At 44.4% G+C, this 19,701-nt stretch overlaps 1 protein-coding gene across 1 annotated transcript in view; it reads right to left on the reverse strand.

The window, feature by feature from the left end:
* The window catches only part of LOC129697526 (CUB and sushi domain-containing protein 1-like), a 512,171-nt gene extending 503,073 nt beyond the window's left edge, over positions 1–9,098 (reverse strand). Inside the window, exons 1-2 of the mRNA XM_055636177.1 lie at positions 8,590–9,098; positions 316–510 (exon numbers count right to left, since the gene is read on the reverse strand). Coding sequence (XP_055492152.1) covers positions 316–510; positions 8,590–8,944 — 550 coding nt within the window. The 5' untranslated portion in view covers positions 8,945–9,098. The remainder of the gene's footprint in view (positions 1–315; positions 511–8,589) is intronic.
* Positions 9,099–19,701: the final 10,603 nt, after the last annotated feature.

Consider the following 19,701-nt stretch of genomic DNA (forward strand, 5'->3'; position numbering starts at 1 on the left):
CGATCCCTATACACTAGCACTATCCTACACACTGGGGACAATTTACAATTTTACCAAGGCCAATTAACCTACAACCCTGCACGTCTTTGGGATGGGCAGGAAACTGCAGCACCCAGAGAAAATCCAGATAGTCACAGGGAGAATGTACAAACTCCATACACACAGTAGTCAGGATCGAATCCGGGTCTCTGGCGATCTGAGGCAGCAACTCTTCCGCTGCTCCCAGTTCTCAGTTTCTATTCTTTCCACTTTCTCACCAACTCCCCCCAACCCCCCCCACACCCCACATCCTCCCAGGATTTTTGTAGGGATTACCTTCACATCGCGGGACTGCAGAATTCCAGACGACATTCCCATCCTGCATAAAACAGGTTATTGACTCGGATCCTTGTGTTTTGATGAAGCCTTCATTACATTGGAAAGACACAGAACTTCCCAATAGGAAAATGTCACCAAAACGTCTTCCATTCACTGGGATCCCAGGATCGTGACATTCATTTTGGCCGAAAGCTGGTTAAGAAAAATATTTTAAAATTAGTGTTCTCACAGTGTATAAAATCATGAGAGGAATAGATTTGGGTAAACGCATGGGGTCTCTTGCCCAACTAAGGGGAATGGAGAACCAGAGAACATGCAGTAGGTTCAAGATGAGGGGGAAAAGATCTAATAGGAATCTGGGGGTTAACCATTTTCACACAAAGAGTGGTGGGTGTATGGAACAAGCTGCCTGAGGAGGTAGTTGAGACAGGGACTATCCAAAAATTAAAAAAACAGTTACACAGACATATGGATAGACAGGTTTAGAGGGATATGGGCCAAATGCAGGCAGGTAGGACTAGTGCAGATGGGGCATGTTGTTTGGTGTGGGCAGGTTTAGTTTCTATGCTGTATGACGCTATGATTATGACTTTACTATCTGAATCCATGATTCACTCGGAAACCATTCAGTGGCAACACATATAAGAAGATGAACATGTACCATGCTAACGGCACCATGACAGGGTCGATACAAGGTTGATATTTGCCCTGCAGAGTTAACTAGAACAAGGGGGTCACAACCTCAAAATATAGGGTCAGCCATACACCAGAGAGTCATAGTCATACAGCGTGGAAACAGGCCCTGTGGACCAACTTGCCCACACTGACCAACATGTTCCATCTATACTAGTTCAACCTGCCTGTATTTGGCCCATATCTCTCTAAACCTATCCTATCCATATACCTGTCTAAACATTTCTTAAATATTGTACCTCCCTTAACTATTTCCTCCGGCAGCCCGTTCCATCCACCAACCAGCCTTTGTGTAAAAAAGTTACTCCTCAGATTCCTATTAAATCTTTCCCCGCCCACCTTAAACCTTTCACCAGTGGAGAAAATATTTTCATGTACTGAATCCTTCAAATTCCTGTTCTAAAAGGCCATCAGCGTTCAGTCACTGAATGTGTTCAAGACAGAGATGCATTTGTGGATATGGTGGCATTAAAGGAGAAAGTGGTGCTGAGGTGAATTCTTGGTCGTGATCTTATTGAACAGTGAAGCAGACAAGAGACATCTAAAGGGTCAATTACTGCTTTGGATTTCTTGTGGCTTTTGGTCTTTCACACATTTACCATTATTCACCCGACACACATTTTCAATTTCACTTCAGTTGCCAATGTATCAAGTTCAAGTGAGTTTATTGTCATGTGTCCCTGTATAGGACAATGAAATTCTTGCTTTGCTTCAGCACACAGAACATAGTAGGCATTTACTGCAAAACAGATCAGTGTGTCCATATACCATTATATAAATATATACACACATGAATAAATAAACTGATAAAGTGCAAATAACAGATTAATGTTCAGAGTTTTGTCCGAGCCAGGTTTAATAGCCTGATGGCTGTGGGGAAGTAGCTATTCCTGAACTTGGTCGTTGCGGTCTTCAGGCTCCTGTACCTTCTACCTGAAGGTAGCAGGGAGATGAGTGTGTGGCCAGGATGGTGTAGTTCTTTGATGATACTGCCAGCCTTTTTGAGGCAGCGACTGTGATAAATCCCCTCGATGGAAGGAATGTCAGAGCCGATGATGTACTCGGCAGTGTTTACTACTTTTTGTAGTCTTGGTGATACTAGCATTGTTACTGGAGAATGTTCTTTGGAAAACGATTTTCCGATTATGCTTTAAGCTGGTGAACCTCTTGGTGTAGGGAGAAGACACTGTAGCATAATATTAAAGCATACTTCAGAAAGGATGGCATGTTGGTTTGGGTTGGTTAAGTTTAGTTCAGAGATACAGCATGGAAACACGCCCCTCAGTTCACCGAGTTCATGCCAAATAGCAATCAGTTCCATCCTACACACCAAGGGCAATTTACAAACGCCAATTAACCTCCAAATGAATGGGCATGTACAAACTGCGTACAGACAGCCCCCATTGTCAGGATCAAACCCGAGTCTCTGGCGCTTTAAGGCAACAGCTCTACTGCTGTGCCACCCAAATTTGTCGACAAATTTGTTGATAAATCAGGGACTGTTTGATGCTACGGGTTGTTTGAAGTTCCTGGATGTCATTTACAGAGATCCTCACAGCCAAAAGATGGGGACTATAAATGGCAATGTTTCATAGCTTGCAAAACCATCCTTTTTTAAGGAAATATTCACAATTCCATATCACATGCAACACAAATATATAGAGCATTTGTAAGATATTAATCGATTGCAGAAAATAAAAGTGGTATTCACACCGTTAATACCACAGGAAGATATTGCTCATTCTATACACCATTCGTTGACCAGCTCTGAGAATAATAAGTCATCTCTCCCTGTGGAATCCTGATGCGAAATATTAGAATGTATCCAAGTAGCTGCTGATGCTAATCCCTTTCAAATACCTTTCCTTCCAAGAGGGAACAAAATGAATCGGAATGTAATAGTCAGATTACATTGGGTTTGGTTGTAAACGTTTGCTGATTGCAGAATGAGATCTATGTGACATGATAAATTACTATTTTTTGTCACCTGAATAACTGAACACTGCTTGAGGGGGAGAAGTAGATTCAATGTAACGTTGCAAAACGGGAGGTCACGTGCAACAGTTTTTGAAAGACGAGGTATTAACAACATTCATTCATCATCGTTGAAAACATCAGTGACGCAGTGGTGCTGGTTTCCGACGGGCACGGTGATGGACACGCCACACAGGATAACTCACCAGCGGTTATTAGTGAGATACAGCGTGGAAACAGGCCCTCTGACATCTGCGCCAACCAGCTACCACCCCATACACGAGCACTCTCCTGTGCACTTGGAAAAATTTACAGGAACCAATTAACCTACAAACCCACACATCTTTGGAATGTGGGAAGAAACCGGAGCACCCGGAGAAAACCCATGCAGTCACAGGGAGAATGTACAAACTCCATAAAGACAAGATCGAAGTCAGGATCGAACTTGGGTCTCTTGTACTGTAAGGCAGCGACTCTCCCATAATGCCACCCATGTTTATAGTGGAGGCAGATACGATAGTGCAGTTGAGTTTAGTTTATTGTCATGTGTATCGAGTTACAGTGAAACCTATTTTGTTTGGTGCTATCCAGTTAGTGGAGAGACTAGACCTGATTACAATCAAACTGACAACAGTGTACAGAACATAGACAGAAAAAGCTGGAGTTAGTCAGCAGGACAGGCAGCATCTCTTGAAAGAAGGGATGGGTGAAGCACCTGTCCCACTCGGGCGATGTTTTCGGCGACTACACTGTCGCCACATGGTTGCGGGGTGATGCTTGTACGGTCATGAGTATTCTCCTCAAGTTGTCTAAAGAGTCGTAATGGTTTTCTGGTCCCCGCTGGATTTTGAAATGTTCAAAACTTTTTGCGAGTGTGGGCTTGACGTTGCTTGACTTCTCCTGTCATAGGTGCTGTCGTAGGTTGGCACCAGGATAATGTAGGTTGTCGCCGGGTGCTGACCTTGGTGAATTCCATTTGTGACTCCCTACGTCAACCGGCGACAGGTACCGGCGACTGAATTGTCCTAAGTTGTCTTCAGTTGTCACCGACAGGGTTGTTGCTTGTCGAAGCTTGTCGCGGGTGGATGTAGGTTGATTTTGGTTGCCGTAGGTTGTCGTCTGTGTGGTCGTAGGTTGTCGTAGGTGTGGTCGTAGTTGGATGTCCTAATGGTCTGCTACGACTGTGGCAGTCACCGAAAAAAATCAGCCACGTGGGACAGGCCCTTGACGTTTCGGGTCGAGACCTTTCTTCAGACTGTTCTTCATTGTATAGATACAGGATAAAGGGAATGGCATTTAGTGAAAGATAATGTCCAATAAGGTCCCATTAAAGATAGTCCAAGGGTCTCCAATGAGGTAGATGGTTGATCAGGACTGCTCTCTAGTTGGTGATAGGACGGTTCAGTTGCTTGACAACAGCTGTAAGTTGCTTGTGCCTGATAATAGAGGATTTTAAATAGACACGTGGGTATGGAGAGTTATGGTTCAAGTGCTGGCTGAGGAGATGTGTTATACTTGGCATGGTGGGCTGAGGTGTCTGTTCCTGTGCTGTACTGATCTATGGTCTAAGTTCCATGTAAGGTCTGCCTGTGAGGCTCTGAAACTATTTTTTAGAATGTGCTTACTGACCAGGACGGCAGAATGTGCTTACTGACCAGGTGCAGCGGTAGAGTTGCAGTCTCACACACCAGAGACTCTGGTTCGGTCCTGACCATGGATGCTGTCTGTACAGAGTTTGTATGTTCTCCCTGTAAGCACATGGGTTTTGTCCGGATGCTCCGGTTTCCTCCCACACTACAAAGATGTGCAGGTTTGTAGGTTAATTGGCTGTGTTAAAATTGTAAAAATAGCGTGTAAGATAGTGTTAATGTACAGGGTGATAGCTGGTCGGCACAGACTCGGTGGGCGGAAGATCTTGTGTCTGCGTGCATCTCTAAAGTCTAATGTAAAGTCTAAAGTCATAATCAAAGCCTGTACAACTACTTACTTAGGCCCTTCGCGTTAACGATTTTTATCTACAAAGCACATGCATGGAACCTTGCTCGAATGTAAAGAACCTCCATCATTTAATGTCAATAATCTGAAATGAAATTTGCACCTTGTACCATCTCCTACTCTCAGGGAATATGTAGGGGATTACTGTGAACTCCTCATCCATTTTTAATTCAAGAATTCGATCAATTACCTATTGTCACTTCATCCTCCCTCACCTTTCTCCAAACCTTAACACAGACAGAGTGCCTTCATCTACATTCACCAATGCATTACTCCTGTCTATTAGATCAGGCACAAATTCTTATAATTGCCTATTACATTGCACTCTGTTGCACTTAAATCACTGTAACATGTTTATAGTTAAAAGAAAATGGGAATTGGGTCAACATCAGTCAGAATAGGTCAATTTCTTTCAATAATTATTGCTCATATGTTTTGTTGAAAATTAACTTTTTTTTTGCTCGTAAATTCCACCTATGAGGTTCAGCATTTGGACATTTACTTTTTGGCTGATTTCTCGATATTATTATAGCATGAATATATATATAAATGAACATTTGATCATGAAAGTGTGTTTCATCATTTGCAAGGGATCCAGCACGTCTGTGTGTGTTATTTATTCTTTAAGCTACAGCCAGCTTTAGCAACAAGATAAGACAAAAATCAGGAGTAATTCAGTGGGTCAGGCAACAGTTCTGGAGAAAAGGAATAGGTGACGTTTCAGGTCAAGACCCTTCTTCAGACTGAGAGTCAGGGAAAAGAGAAATGAGAGAGATAGACGGTGATATAGAGCGATGTAGAACAATTGAATGAAAGATATGCAAACAGTAACGTTGATTAATGAAAGGTGAAGCCCACAATGGTCTATTGTTGGCTGTGGGGTAGGTGATATACAGACAGTGAAACTCGACAGGACAACAGTGAAACTAGTACGATGACTAGGATGGGGGAGGGACAGAGAGAGACAGGATGCAAGGGTTACTTGAAGTTAGAAATCTATTTTCATACAGCTGGGGTGTAAGCTGCACAAGCAAAATACGAGGTGTTGTACCTCCAATTTGCATTCGGCCTCACTCAGACAATGGAGGCGGCCCAGAACAGAAAGATCAGTGTGGGAATGGGGAAAGAGGAATTCAAGTGTTTGACAACTGAAAGATGAGTTAGGTTAAGGCAGATGAGCGAAGGTGTTGAGCGAAGCGATCGCCGAGCCTGCGCTTGGTCTCGCCGATATATAGGAGTCCACACCTAGAACAGCGGATACAGTAGATGAGGTTCGAGGAGGTGCAAGTGAACCTCTGCCTCACCTGAAAGGACTGTCGGGGTACTGGGACAGTCAATGGAGGAGATTTTTAAGTACAGGTGTTGCATCTACTGTGGCTGCTGGCGAAGGGACCTGGGGAGGGGGTGGTTTGGGTGGGAAGGGATAAGTACCCCCCAGCTCTGCTCTTACACCCCTCCCACCAGTCGCAATAGAGTGAAGGTGGTGTGCAAAAAGTTCATCCAGTCTGTGTTTGGCCTCGCCAAGTAACAAGATGTTCAATTGCACTGAGTGTCACAGCAGGCCGGCCACAGTTGACATTTTTAAAAGCTCTGGGCTCTGACAATCATTTGAACTCTTCTCCCTTCTCCGTTGGCGAGATGATTTGGCCACCTGGAGACATGCCTATGGTGGCACTGGACCTCTATTCGCTGGAGTTTAGAAGGTTGAGGGGGGACCTCATTGAAACTTACCGAATAATGAAAGGCCTGAATAAAGTGCATGTGGAGAGGATGTTTCCATAACTGGGAGAGGCCAGAGCTTCAGAATTAAAGGACATTCCTTTAAGAAGGAGATGAGGAGGAATTTCTTTAGTCAGAGGGTGATGAATCAGTAAAATTCATTGCCATAGAAGGCTGTGGAGGCTGTCAATGGACATTTTTAAGGCAGCTAGATACTCTATATTTGTGATTAGTACGGGTGTTATAGGTTATGGGGAAAAGCCAGGAGAATGGGGCTAGGAGGGAAAGATACATCAGCTATAGTTGAATGGCAGAGTAGACTTGATGGGCCGAATGGCCAAATTCCGCTTCTATCACTTATGACTATGAACTTATTCACGTCTGAAAATGAAATGATCCAGGCTGTTTGCCCATCAGAAAGACGGCAGATACAGGACAAAACGTAGATTAAAAATAAATTGAATTCAGTTCCACATTTATTGTGTTCTCCAGCCCAGTTCATTTCATACGGAAGCACAAAATTTAATTTCAATGCAAAAACAAAACAGACTGGTGAAGGCAGGGTGGAAAGATGTTTAAATGGACTTCAGTCAGGCAGTTGACAAGGTCCAGCTTGGTTGCTGCTCCAGAAGATAAAGATACATTGGATTGGAGGCGAGTTGGCTAATTGGATACAACATTGGCTTGGTGAAAGGAGGTTGAGGGTGGCAGTGGAGGGATATGGGCCAAATACAGGCAAATGGGATTAGGTTAGATGGAGCATCATGGTCAGCACGGACATGATGGGACAAAGGGCCTGTTTCTCTGCTGTATGTCTCTGTGATGGTTATATACCCTCTTCTTTGATGACTAATGGCATATGGTCTAATTGAAAAGCCGTGACCAATGGTGGGCCACAGGAATTGTTGTGGGGCCCTTGTCGTCTGTGCTAAAGCTTGTAATGAGTTGCAAGTGAATGGAGGTGGTGAGATTAGTAAGTTTGTGGTGGCACAAATTTGGGACGGCAGTAAGTTTGCTCTGCGGCCTTACAACACCAGTGATCCGGGTTCAATCCAGACCATGGCTGCTGTCTGTATGGAGTTTGTACTTTCTCCCTTTGAGCTTGTGGGTTTTCTCCAGGTACTCCAGTTTCTTCCCACACTCCAAAGACATGCAGTTTTGTAGGTTAATTGGCTTTGCCAATTGTCCCTAGTGTGTAGTATGCGAAAGTGGGATAACATAGAACTAGTGTATGGGTGATCGATTGTGGTGCAGACTCAGTGGGCCAAAGGGCCTATTTCCACATTGTATCTTTAGTTTAGTTTACTTTAATTTAGAGATGCAGCATGGAAACAGGTCCTTCGGCCCATCGAGTCCACACTGACCAATGATCGCCCACACACTAGTTCCAAGCTATCTCAGTTTCGCTACAAAGTAGTGGTAATTTTACAGAAGCCAATTAACCTATGAACGTGGGAGGAAACCGGAGCACGGAGGAAACCCACACGGTCATGAGGAGAACCTACAAATCCTATACCGACAGCATCCACAGCCAGGATTGAACCGGGGTGTCTGGTGCTGTAAGGCAGCAACTCTACCACTGCACCGCCCTATTTCTAAACTCGAAAACCTTTTTCCCCTTCATCACACAGGCATTATTAGGCCAAGAATGTAAAGCCGGCAATAATTCCCCAGGATGAAAGATAGACACAAAATGCTGGAGCAACTCAGCGGGGCAGGCAGCATCTCTGGAGAACATAAATAGGTGATGTTGCCTATCCATGTTCTCCAGAGATGCTGCCTGTCCCGCTGAGTTGCTCCAGCATTTTGCGTCTATCTTTGGTATAAACCAGCATCTGCAGTTCCGTTTTATCAAACCCTCTAAACGAGACGGAAGTCTCTGTGATTTACTTGTGTAGGTGATGTTGAATCCTCGGCCGGTGGTGGAATGGTCTGACTGGAACTCGAGGCGGGTGATGTGCCCGTTGCTGGCCAGCTGGGACGGGACGTCAGTGCCGGAGAAAGTGCCGAGGACGGTGGAGTCGGCCGTGCCGTCGTCCTTTATGGTGAGGTAGTCGAACTGGGGCTCCACGTCAAAATCGTTGAAGATCAGGTGGATCCTGCTGGCTAGCTCCGCAATGATCAGCCACACACAGTTCATGTTGTTGCCATACTCCTCCGGGTAGTTGGGGGAAAGCACCACTCCAGACGGTGTGGTGAAGTTGAAGAAGCAGGAGACTGTGTGGGGGGAAAAAAACACGGGCATTAATGCATCCTCACAGTTCAAATCACTTATCCAATTAAAGCAAATGTTTACTTGCAGCTACTATACACAACGCCATTATTTCCCCCAAGGGGCAGAATGCAAGCGGGGCGAAGTGGGGGAGTTTAAACCTAAATATTGCGCCAGTGATCAAGGTTCCCCCCCATTTCTCACACAGGTATTGTTAGGCTGAGAATGTAAAATAGGCAACATTTCCCAGAAATAAATAAAAATCTGTCAGGCAAAGATGATGTTTCATTTACTTTTTGGTTTGGATTTAATTTAGTTATAGTTTGGTTTTAGTTCAGTTTTCGTTTAGATTTGGTTTAGTTGTATTGGGTTAATTGGCGCTCTTGTGTAGGGAGTGGACGTGAACGTGGGATGAGATAGAACTATTGATTGATGGTCGGCGTGGACTCGGCTTGTTTCTGTGCCGTATCTATCAATCAATCAATCAATCAGTCAATTCTAAAATGCTTCATCAGTCAGAAAGGTAAATTTGTTTGGTGGGAAAATTTGCTCACTGTTTTGAGCACCTATTATTGATTTTGAACTGTGTATAAACAAGTTTGCCCAAACTCCAGCTTATTTAAAAAAATGCCTGATTTATTTTAACAGCAGTTTTGAGAATTCCCTGCAAGATCAGCAAAAAATGAATACATTTTAGCCATGTAGTGGATTTTATTTTGGATCAGAGAGTGTGAAATTTAAACTCAGTAGAAATAATGAGCAAAGCATTCAGCTGTAGTTCACCAACCTGGAGTTATAATCTCTTCTCTGGTTGTCTGAGAAATCGCAGGAAAAGCTCACAATCCGAAAGACACTTTATAATTGCAAATGTTAATTTACTTTACTTTAGAGATGCAGCATGGAAACTGGTCCTTCAGCCCACCGAGTCCACACCAACCAATGACCTCCCCATACAAAACACTATCCTACACTCCTGGGACAATTTACAGTTTTACCAAAGCCAATTAACCTAAAAACCTGCATGACTTTGGAGTGTTGGTGGAAACCGGTGCCCGGAGAAAACCCAAGTGGTCACAGGGAAAAAGTCCAAACTTCGTACAGATAACCATTCCTAGTCAGGATTAAACCCGGGTCTCTGGGGCTGTAAGGCAGCAACTCTACCGCTGCACCACTGAGCCACCCTCAAATGGAACTCAAAATGGCGGAAGACAATTCTATTTTTTCTTGTGAATCTCTCTTGTTTTCCGAAGCTACGGAAATACTTAAACCTTGAGCAAAAAATAAATAAATCAGAGTGCTGGAGGAACATGATGGGTCTTTCGGGTCTATCTCATATGGTAGGACAGGTTTAGAAGGATATGGGCCACATGTCGGCAGGTAGGACTAGTGCAGATGGGACATATTGACCAGTGTGGGCAAGTTGGGCCAAAGGGCCTATCTCCATGCTAAAAGACACTATGACTCTATCTTAAAGTGAAGGTTCTTACACACACAGCTGGGTTTATTGCCAGACCACTGGTTATTCTGTTGGCATGTGACTGTTCGCTCTCCCACCAGTTCAAAGGCTGACTGACATTCAAACGTCAACATGTCCCCATGGAGAAAGCTGGTCCCACTTCTCGCTCCATAAGCTGGGACGCCGGGGTCACCGCAGCTTCCCTTTTCGATCTCTGAACAAAGAGAGAGAGAGAGAGAGAAAAAAACACACATTGTGTCTAGGCTCATACACAAAAACCAACATGGCCTTCCATTCTGTCCAGGCCAATGAGATCGGTACAGATGATCTTGGGAGGTTCAGCCAACGTCCATATGAAGAAGCACAAGCTTTGTGCTGGAGGAACTCAATGGGTCAGGCAGTATCTCTGGAGAAAATAAACTTCATCTGGTGTCTGTAGCACCTAAGGATCATTCCCCAGCATTACTCCTCTAGTCTTGAACTGTACTGGGTGGTAATCACGCTGTCTTGAAAAAGCAGGCAGGATTAAAGGGCCTGTCCCACTTGGGCGTCATTTGCACGTCACGCAGGTGGCGTGCAAAGATTGTGTGAATCCCGAAATCCCGGGGGGCCTCGCGCATCACTGCCTACGCCACCACACCTCACCATACGTGTGTAGTGCACGCCATACGCGCATCACATCACGTTAGTGTCACATCGTGACGCATAAATGATGTCGCGTAAATTACACGCAAATAATTCCCAAGTGGGACAGGCCCTTAACTGTGCCAGGATGCTGGTCATGAACATTAGTTTGTTTGCCCGAAGATGTCGACGCACTAAGTTCACCCTTCACAGACAGTCACTAGAAAACGAGGGACATGAGAGACAGTGGATGCTGGCATCTTGAGTGAACAAACCAAGTGCTCGAGGAACTCAGCAGGTCAGACAGCAACTGTGCAAGGCAAATGGACAGACAACGTTATAGGCCAGACCCCTTCTTCAGACTGATTAGTCCTGTTCTAAATCTTGCTGTTGTGTAATTATCTGCAAAATAAGTGATGTTTAGTTTTTGAGACACAGTGTGGAAACAGGCCCATCGGCCATCCATAGGCTAGTTCTATCTCACAGTCGCATCCTACATACGATGGGCAATTTACTGAAGTTAATTAACTTAAATCCTGCACATCTTTGTGATGTGGGAGGGAACCAGAGCACCTGGAGGAAACTCACGCGGTCACAGGTAGAACGTGCAAACTCCATACAGACAGCACCCATAGTCAGGATCAAACCCAGGTCTCTGAAGCTGTGAGGCAGCGACACTACCAAGTCTACCGCTGTGCCACCATGCCAGCCTAGTGGCAGTATCTTTGAGAAGAGGGATTTTGACAACAGTCAGAGTGATGGATGGGTGCCTTGATTGCCAAACACATGCAGGTGCTGACATCTTATATTAGCAGAACATAAGGAAAGAAAAGGCAAATGTCCACTGTTGAAGTGTAGTCAGCAGAAGTACACACTAGTGGTACTGTTCAGGGCACCGGTCATTTGTCCTTTGCCCTTCGGATCATGTAGTTTCTTTTTCTTGGTAGATAGCTGCTGAGCATGATAAAATAACATACTTGCTGGGCCGATTGGCCTAATTCTGCTCCTAGCACTTATGAACTCATAACGGATCACGGACGGACGGACGGACGGACGGGGGGATGTCCGCCATTGCCGAATGTTTGCTACAACCGAGTGAGGGGTGATAAAGTTTAATCCAAAGCCGAGAGGGAGGATCTTGTATTTGTATTTTGCAAGGATCTACTGTATAGTCTTTTATTTGACTGGATAGCACACAAACAAATGTTTTTCACTGTACCTCAATGCACGTGACAATAATAAACTAAACAAAACAAATGAGTGGACGGCACAGTGGCTAAGTGGTAGTGTTGCTGCCTGACAGCGCCAGAGACCCTGCTTTGATCCTGACCACGGATACTGTCTGTATGGAGTTTGTACGTTCTCCCTGTGACCGCGTGGGTTTTCTCCGGGTGCTCTGGTTTCCTGCCACATCGCAAAGAAGTGCAGGTTTATAGGTTAAATGGCTTCGGTAAAATTGTAAATTGTCCCTAGTGTGTAGGATCGTGCTAGTGTAATTCTACACCTAGAACTTATGAATTTATAACAGATGGCTGGTCGGTGTGGACTCGATGGGCTGAAGGGTCCGTTTCACCACTGTATGTCCAAAATTTAAATGCTAAGTGATTTAATCCATTAAGAATTGACATCCGACCTGTGCTGCCAGGATTGATCAAACATGGACCACTGCTCGAGTTAAGAGTAGGTTCATGTCAGGAAGGTGAGAGGCTGCAGCATGTATGACACCTGCCTCACTGCAAACACCAATTCTGACCCAGACTAACACTATTTAGGCAAACATGCTATTGCCCAGCAGTCTGTTCTTGAGGGAAAGCTGGAAGTCCACATAGGAACAGAAATATATTTCAGCTGCGTTCTTGGAGCTTTTTGTAATGGCAAAGGGAAATATTTTCCATGCTTTCATCACTATTGAGGCCAAGACACATGAAAATAAAAAATCTTGTGGTGAACTATAGGGAAGATGCACAGCTATAAATCTGCAAACTCCAATAAAAACATTGGGAGCTTGGCAGGTATATTGGTGTGTCATTACAGCTTATTGAACTCTGATGCCAAGCAATAATAGCTGGATATATTAAAAGCTACTGAGTTAATTTGTAGATGATGAGGTTGTTAAAGATTATTAAATGATCATACACTTTAAGTAGAAAGCGTATTCAAAATAAAAATGATGTAATTGTGTTTGGCTTTCTTGTAATATTTGCAGTACCTCATTCACAATTAATTATTCTAAAACTACTGCTTTTAACAATCTGCCAGAGAAATAAATCGCAAATAACCCATCATTTTATCTCTATTTAGTTTGGAGATACAGCGTGAAAACAGGCCCTTCGGCCCACTAAGTCTATGCTAATCCGCCAACATCCAAACACTATTTCTATCCAACACACTAGGAACAATTTACAGAAGCCAATTAACCTACAAACCTGCACGTCTTTGGATTGTGGGAGGAAACCGGAGCACCTGGGGAAAACCCACGTGGTCACAGGGAGAATGCCCAAACTGCAAATCCCTCTAAACCTTTCCAAACCATGTGCCTGTCTAAATGGTTCTTAAACGTTATGATAGTACCTGCCTCAACTACCTTCTCCAGCAGCTCGTTCCATACACCCACCAACCTTTATTTAAAGAAGTTGCCCCTCAGGTTCCTATTAAATCTTTCCCCCCTCAACTTAAACTCATGCCCTCTGGTTCTTGATTCTAAGAACCATATTGAGAATGGTCCAGATCAAATTTACCTGGACTTCCACCCACCACTCTCATTGCCTGACAATACCTCTATTTGCTTCCTCTTGATGCCAACATTCAATCTCACTGACTAAAGATTCATGGACACAAGTGCGTTGACCTGAGTAATACCCAGGTGAAGAGCAGTGTGGTAAAGAATGCTAAAACTAACCTGAAAGCTTTGACAACTAACAGAGAGTACACCAAGTGCCGGCGTACCTTTTCACCTACATACGATTCACAGATGGGATTTAGGAGGATACCGGAGCACCAGAAGGTCACAAGAAGATACAAGTTCACAGGTTATAGGAGTAGAATTAGGCCATTAAGTCTCCATTGAGTCTACTCCGCCATTTAATCATGGCTGATCTCTGCCTCCTAATCCAATTTTCCTGCCTTCTCCTCATACCCTTAACACCCATTCTAATCAAGAATTTGTCTATCTCTGCCTTAAATAATATCCACTGACGGTGTCCACAGCCCTCTGGCAATGTATTTCACAGATTAAATACCCTCTGACTAAAGAAGTTCCTCCTCACCTCCTTTCTAAAAGAGCACCATTTAATTCTGAGGTTATGACCTCTGGTCCTAGACTCTCCCACCAGTGGAAACATCCTTTCTACATCTACTCTATATATATATATGGCTTTCATTATTTTGTAAGTTTCAATGAGGTCTCCTTCAACCTAAACTCCAGCGAGCAGAGGCTCAGGTACCCAAACCTCCTCTGGACCCTCTCCAGACCCAACACATCCTTCCTCAGATAAGGGGCCCAAATTTGCTCACAGTACTCCAAATGCAGCCTGACCAGCACCTTATAGAGCACCTCCAGCACCTCAGCATTACATCCCTATTTTTGTATTCCAGCACTCTTGATATACTGCAAATGCTGACATTGAATTTGTCTTCCTTTTTACCGATTCAACTTGCAGATTAACTTTTTGGGAGTCCTGCACCTGCACTCCCAAGTCCCTCTGCACCTCAAGTGGACACGAGGAACTAAAGATGTTTGTGCATAGAACATAAAGTGCTGAAGTCCAGCAGCATCCCTGGCAAATATGAATAGATGCCATTTCAGGTCAGAACCCTTCTTCAGACTGATTGCCTTCTACAAAGGAACTTTTGTTAGTTGTTAAAATGTTTAAAAAAAAAAGGAATGGCAGCTGCTCGGTGGGCCAAAGGGTCTGTTTCCCATCTCTATCTATTTTTTTTTAAAAGAGCTGAGGAGAAATGAGGAGCTAATGCAGGAGTTGGTTTTTCAACCCTTCGAGCCTGCTGCATCATTCAATAAGATCATGACTCATCATCCAAATTCAATGCCTTGTTTCTGCTTTCCTTCCATATCCCGTGACCTCTTGAGCCTTTATAACTGTATCTAAATCCTTCTTGAATTTATATCCTGATTCGATCTGACTGGCTCTTTAGGGGGAGTTACCTATTATCAGGTAACTGAACCATCCTATCAACAACGAGAGAGCAGTCCTGACCTCCCCTCTTCCTCACCGGAGACCCTCGGACTAAGGTTTATCAATTACTCTGTGACGCGTCGGGCGACAATTCTGTCAACGTTGACCAATTTTTGGTCGCAGAAAATTTGTCAACATGTTGAAAAATCTGCGGCGACCATACTGAGGCCGCAACTAGTTCCCAGAATGTGGGAATTCCTCACGACCATGAAGGAGACTCACCAGAGACCACCAGAGAACATGTGGTGATCATATGGTAAGTGCAGATTCTCCTGCACTCACCTAAAAAGTCGTCTATGTGGGACAGGCCCTTTAACTCCACTCATACACGTGATAATAAACTATAAACTAAACTAAGAATTCTACAGCTTCATTTGTCCTTGGGCAAACATCTTTCTTTTCATCACAGCCTTGAATGTTCATCTGTTATCATTAGGCTGTGACCTCCAGCTCATTGCCTTGTCATTGAGAATATCTTTCCTACATTGTATCCACCCAGTCCATTATGTACGTTTCAATGAGGTCCCTTCTCCTGCTATGAATATTCATATATATGAATATAAGCACATATGTTTAGTTCAGAGATACTGTGTGAAAACAGGCCCTTCGGCCCACTGTGTCCGTGCCAACCAGTGATCACCAGTACACTAATTCTCCCCTACACACTGGGGACAATTTACAGAAGCCAATTAACCTACAAACTCGCACGTCTTTGGAATGTGGGAGGTAACTGGAGCACCCGGAGAAAACCCACGCAGATCACAGGGAGAACGTGCAAACTCCGTGCAGACAGCACCCGTAGTCAGGATCGAACCCGGGCAGCAACTCTACCACTGCACCACCGTGCCGCCCAGACCTGTACAATTGCAGTAGGATTCCTGCATTCAATTCCTCTTGCTATAAAAGTCAATGCACCATTTACAGAAAAGCTGCACCAGAGACTCGAGTGTTAACTACGTGCAGTTTGCACGTTCTCCTTGTGACCGCGGGGGTTTCCTTCAGGTTCTCCAGTTTCTTCCCACTTCCCAAAGATGTGCGGGTTTGTACGTTAAACGACTTCTGTAAAATTGCCCCTAGTATGCAGGGAATGGATGCACGTGGGATAACAGTGGGCTAATGCAAAGGGGTGATAGGTGGCCGGTGTAGACCAAGGAGCCTCTTTGCATGCTTACAATCACAATCCATGGGGCAAAAGGGAGATGATACACCAGCTGTCATAGCTAAAATGTAAAGGTAGTTTTATCTTAAATACAGAAAGTGATACCAAATTAGCTGCAAATTAGTTGGACAAGCCAAATCCCACACTCACATGAATGCTGCATTTAATTTCCACATTAATTATTCCATGGAAACATGACACTCACCTTTGCCCGAGACCAGGGTAATCAATGCTTGGAAATCATTGCAAGGATATGAATCACAAACTCTCAATACTAATGCTGAAAGTCACCATACGGCATGACCATGAATACATTTGAGCTTCATCGAAGATTTGTATTAGCTGGAATGGCTTTCATTAATGGAGTCTGCGTGATATGTAATACTCTCCTTATAATGCAGGGTATCAACAGGGCAATCTTATTTGACTCTACCAGAATGACCTCAATTATGTCTTGGGGCAGATTGTGCAAAAGCAGAATTACTGCAAATGCAGAATCATTACAGAAAGTGCCATTATCGTTCCAGGGGTGGCACGGTGGTGCAGCGGTAGAGTTGCTACCTTACAGCGCCAGAGACCCAGGTTGATCCTAACTACGGATGTTGTCTGTGCAGAGTTTGTACGTTCTCCCCGTGACCGCGTGGGTATTCTCTGGGAGCTCCGGTTTCCTCCCGCACTACAAAGATGTGCAAGTTTGTTGGTTAATTGGACTCTGTAAGTTGAAGATTGCCCCTGGTGCGTAGGATAGTGCTAGTGTCCGAGTGCATCGCTAGTCAGCACGGACTTGGTGGGCCGAAAGTCCTATTTCCATGCTGTATCTAAAGTCTAAAGGTCACAGACCTACCCTGTGCAGCAGCTTATGAGCTCCACGCTGCTCCTGACTCCACAGGTGTGGCAGTGAATCAGTCGGCACTGCCATCAGCTGGCTGCTCCCTCTGCAGCTGCTAATTACCTGTCACCCAGTCTACAGTGCAAGCTTCGTTAAACTTGTCCACACCGGCCAACATTCCAAACACATGCAGTTTCATTGTAAATGGTCCCTCATGTGTAGGATGGGTATGGGTGATCACTGGCCATCATCGACTCAGTGGGCCGAAGGGCCTGTTTCCAGGCTGTATCTCTAAACTAAATGGAGATAAAATAATGTTTCTTGATGTACCCCGATAATTAATTTCTCTGGCAGGTTGTTAAAAGTGGAAGTTTTGGAAGAAGTACTCACGAATAAGGTACTGCAAATGTAAGAAAGCCTAACATAATGAAATCATTTTTGTTTTGAATACAGGTGTTCATTGGCGAGCAGGGACTCTGTGGGCTGAATCTACGCTGTCATTATAAACTAAACCAAAAACTAAGATTCCGTCCTACTGCCTGAATTTCTCCAGCACATTATTTTTCTGTGGAGATTTGAGCCTCCTCAGTTTCTTCTGACTCCATGTTAAGAGGAATGACAAGGAACTGCAGATGCCGAAATCCTGATCAAAACACAAAGTGCTGGAGTAACTAAGTGAGTCGGGCAGCACAGGCGACCCTAACACTGGTGCTAATTGAGGAAGAGCTTGGAGAAGCTCTCCGTTTATATATTTTAACAGATGATGGAAGCAAATATGGACATGTGGCATTTGCACCAAAGCATATTCACTGAAGACAGAAATTTTGAAAATCTTGAAGGAAGGTGGTGCACCAGCAGAGTTGCTGCTTTACAGCACCAGAGATCCAGGTTTAATCTTGATGAAGATTTTGTGTACACGGTGTTTATACATACTCCCGTGACAGCTTGGGTTTTCCCTGGGTGCTTCAGTTTCTTCCCACACTCCAAAGATTTACAGACTTGTAGGTTAATTGACTTTGGTTAAAAATTTTTTTATAAATTGTCCCTTGTGTGTTGCATAGGCTAGTGTATGGAGAACGCCGGTGAGCATGGACTCGGTGGGTCGAAGGGCCAGTTTCTGCACTGTATCTCTATACTAAACCAAAGATAAGTATTCTGGGTAGACAAAAATGCTGGAGAAACTCAGCGGGTGCGGCAGCATCTATGGAGCGAAGGAAATAGGCTACCCTTTCTTCAGATGCTGTTGCTGAAGTGTTTCAAAAGTGTTTAGGTTAACTAGCACAGCTAGGTTAAATTAACATTGGAGGTAAAAAAACAGCTAAAGGTAATAAAACTGATCAGGGAATGTGTCTTTTGTGCATTTTTAGATATATGGTAGAGAGATTTTCAAAATAACAGGAAACATAAGGTTAACAGTGGGGAAAGACAAAGAGGAAAGGTTACAGAGACATTAATCAATGACAACATTTCAAAATGTAGAATCTACAAGTAACGACTGTGTGGTGAGAATATAAAAATGCTGTGTTTAAGAAGGAACTGCAGATGCTGGAAAATCGAAGATAGACAAAAGTGCTGGAAAAACTCAACGGGTGCAGCAGCATCTATGGAGCGAAGGAAATAGGCAACGTTTCAGGCCAAAACCCTTTCTTCAGATGCTGTGGGTGCTGTTAAACACTTTTGGTTCCCTCAGAGTGTTTCCCAGTGTGCACTGTTAAGGCCTTGAATAAACCAACTTGTTCAAGAGACTCACCACTGCTCTATGAGATGTTTAATTTTGTGTCTGTTCCCAGGGGCACCGCATGATTGGCAGCCCTGCCAACAGCCTGTCTGTTTTTTCCTCTTTTTTATTTTTAGTGTGTGTTGAAAGTCTGTGTAAATGTTCTCCGGTTTGTTTTATGTGGGGGGAGGGGGAAACTTTTTTTTCCAATTTCTTACCTTGTCGGAGATGCGATTAATTTTCAGATCGCATTCTCCAGTCGCTCTGCAGCCTACCATCAATGGAGCTAGAGGCCTCCTCGGACTGACATTGGGCCCCCCCCCCTCCCTAGCCTGCGTTCGCTCCAACCGCGGTCTGCGGACATTACATCGGGAGCTTGCAGTCGCGGGAGAGGCCATGGATGTCGGGAGCTGCAATGTCGCGGAAGGTTCGACCGGCACCGACGCGGGGTTTGATCGCACGACGCGGGGGAGCTGACATCCCCCGAAGCAGGAGCTGATCGCCTCGATGCGGAGGGCCCGACCGCCGGCTACGGGATCAAGATCGTCCCGTCAACAGAGGGCTCGCGGCCCCCGACCGCAGGAAAGCAAAGGGAAGAGGTTGAACTTTTTTTTGCCTTCCATCACAGAGATGAATGTGGAAGAGTCACTGTGATGGATGTTTATGTTAAAATGTATTTTGTGTGTTCCGTTGCTTTTTATTCGTATGACTGACTTAGCAAATGAAATTCCTCTCATGTTGCAAAACATAGTTGGCTAATAAAGTATTATTGTGATTGTAATTTCTGAGCTGCAGCCAAGTAAAGCCAGATA

Source organism: Leucoraja erinacea, chromosome 5 (genome assembly GCF_028641065.1).
Source record: "Leucoraja erinacea ecotype New England chromosome 5, Leri_hhj_1, whole genome shotgun sequence".
Classification (NCBI taxonomy): Eukaryota; Metazoa; Chordata; class Chondrichthyes; order Rajiformes; family Rajidae; genus Leucoraja; species Leucoraja erinaceus.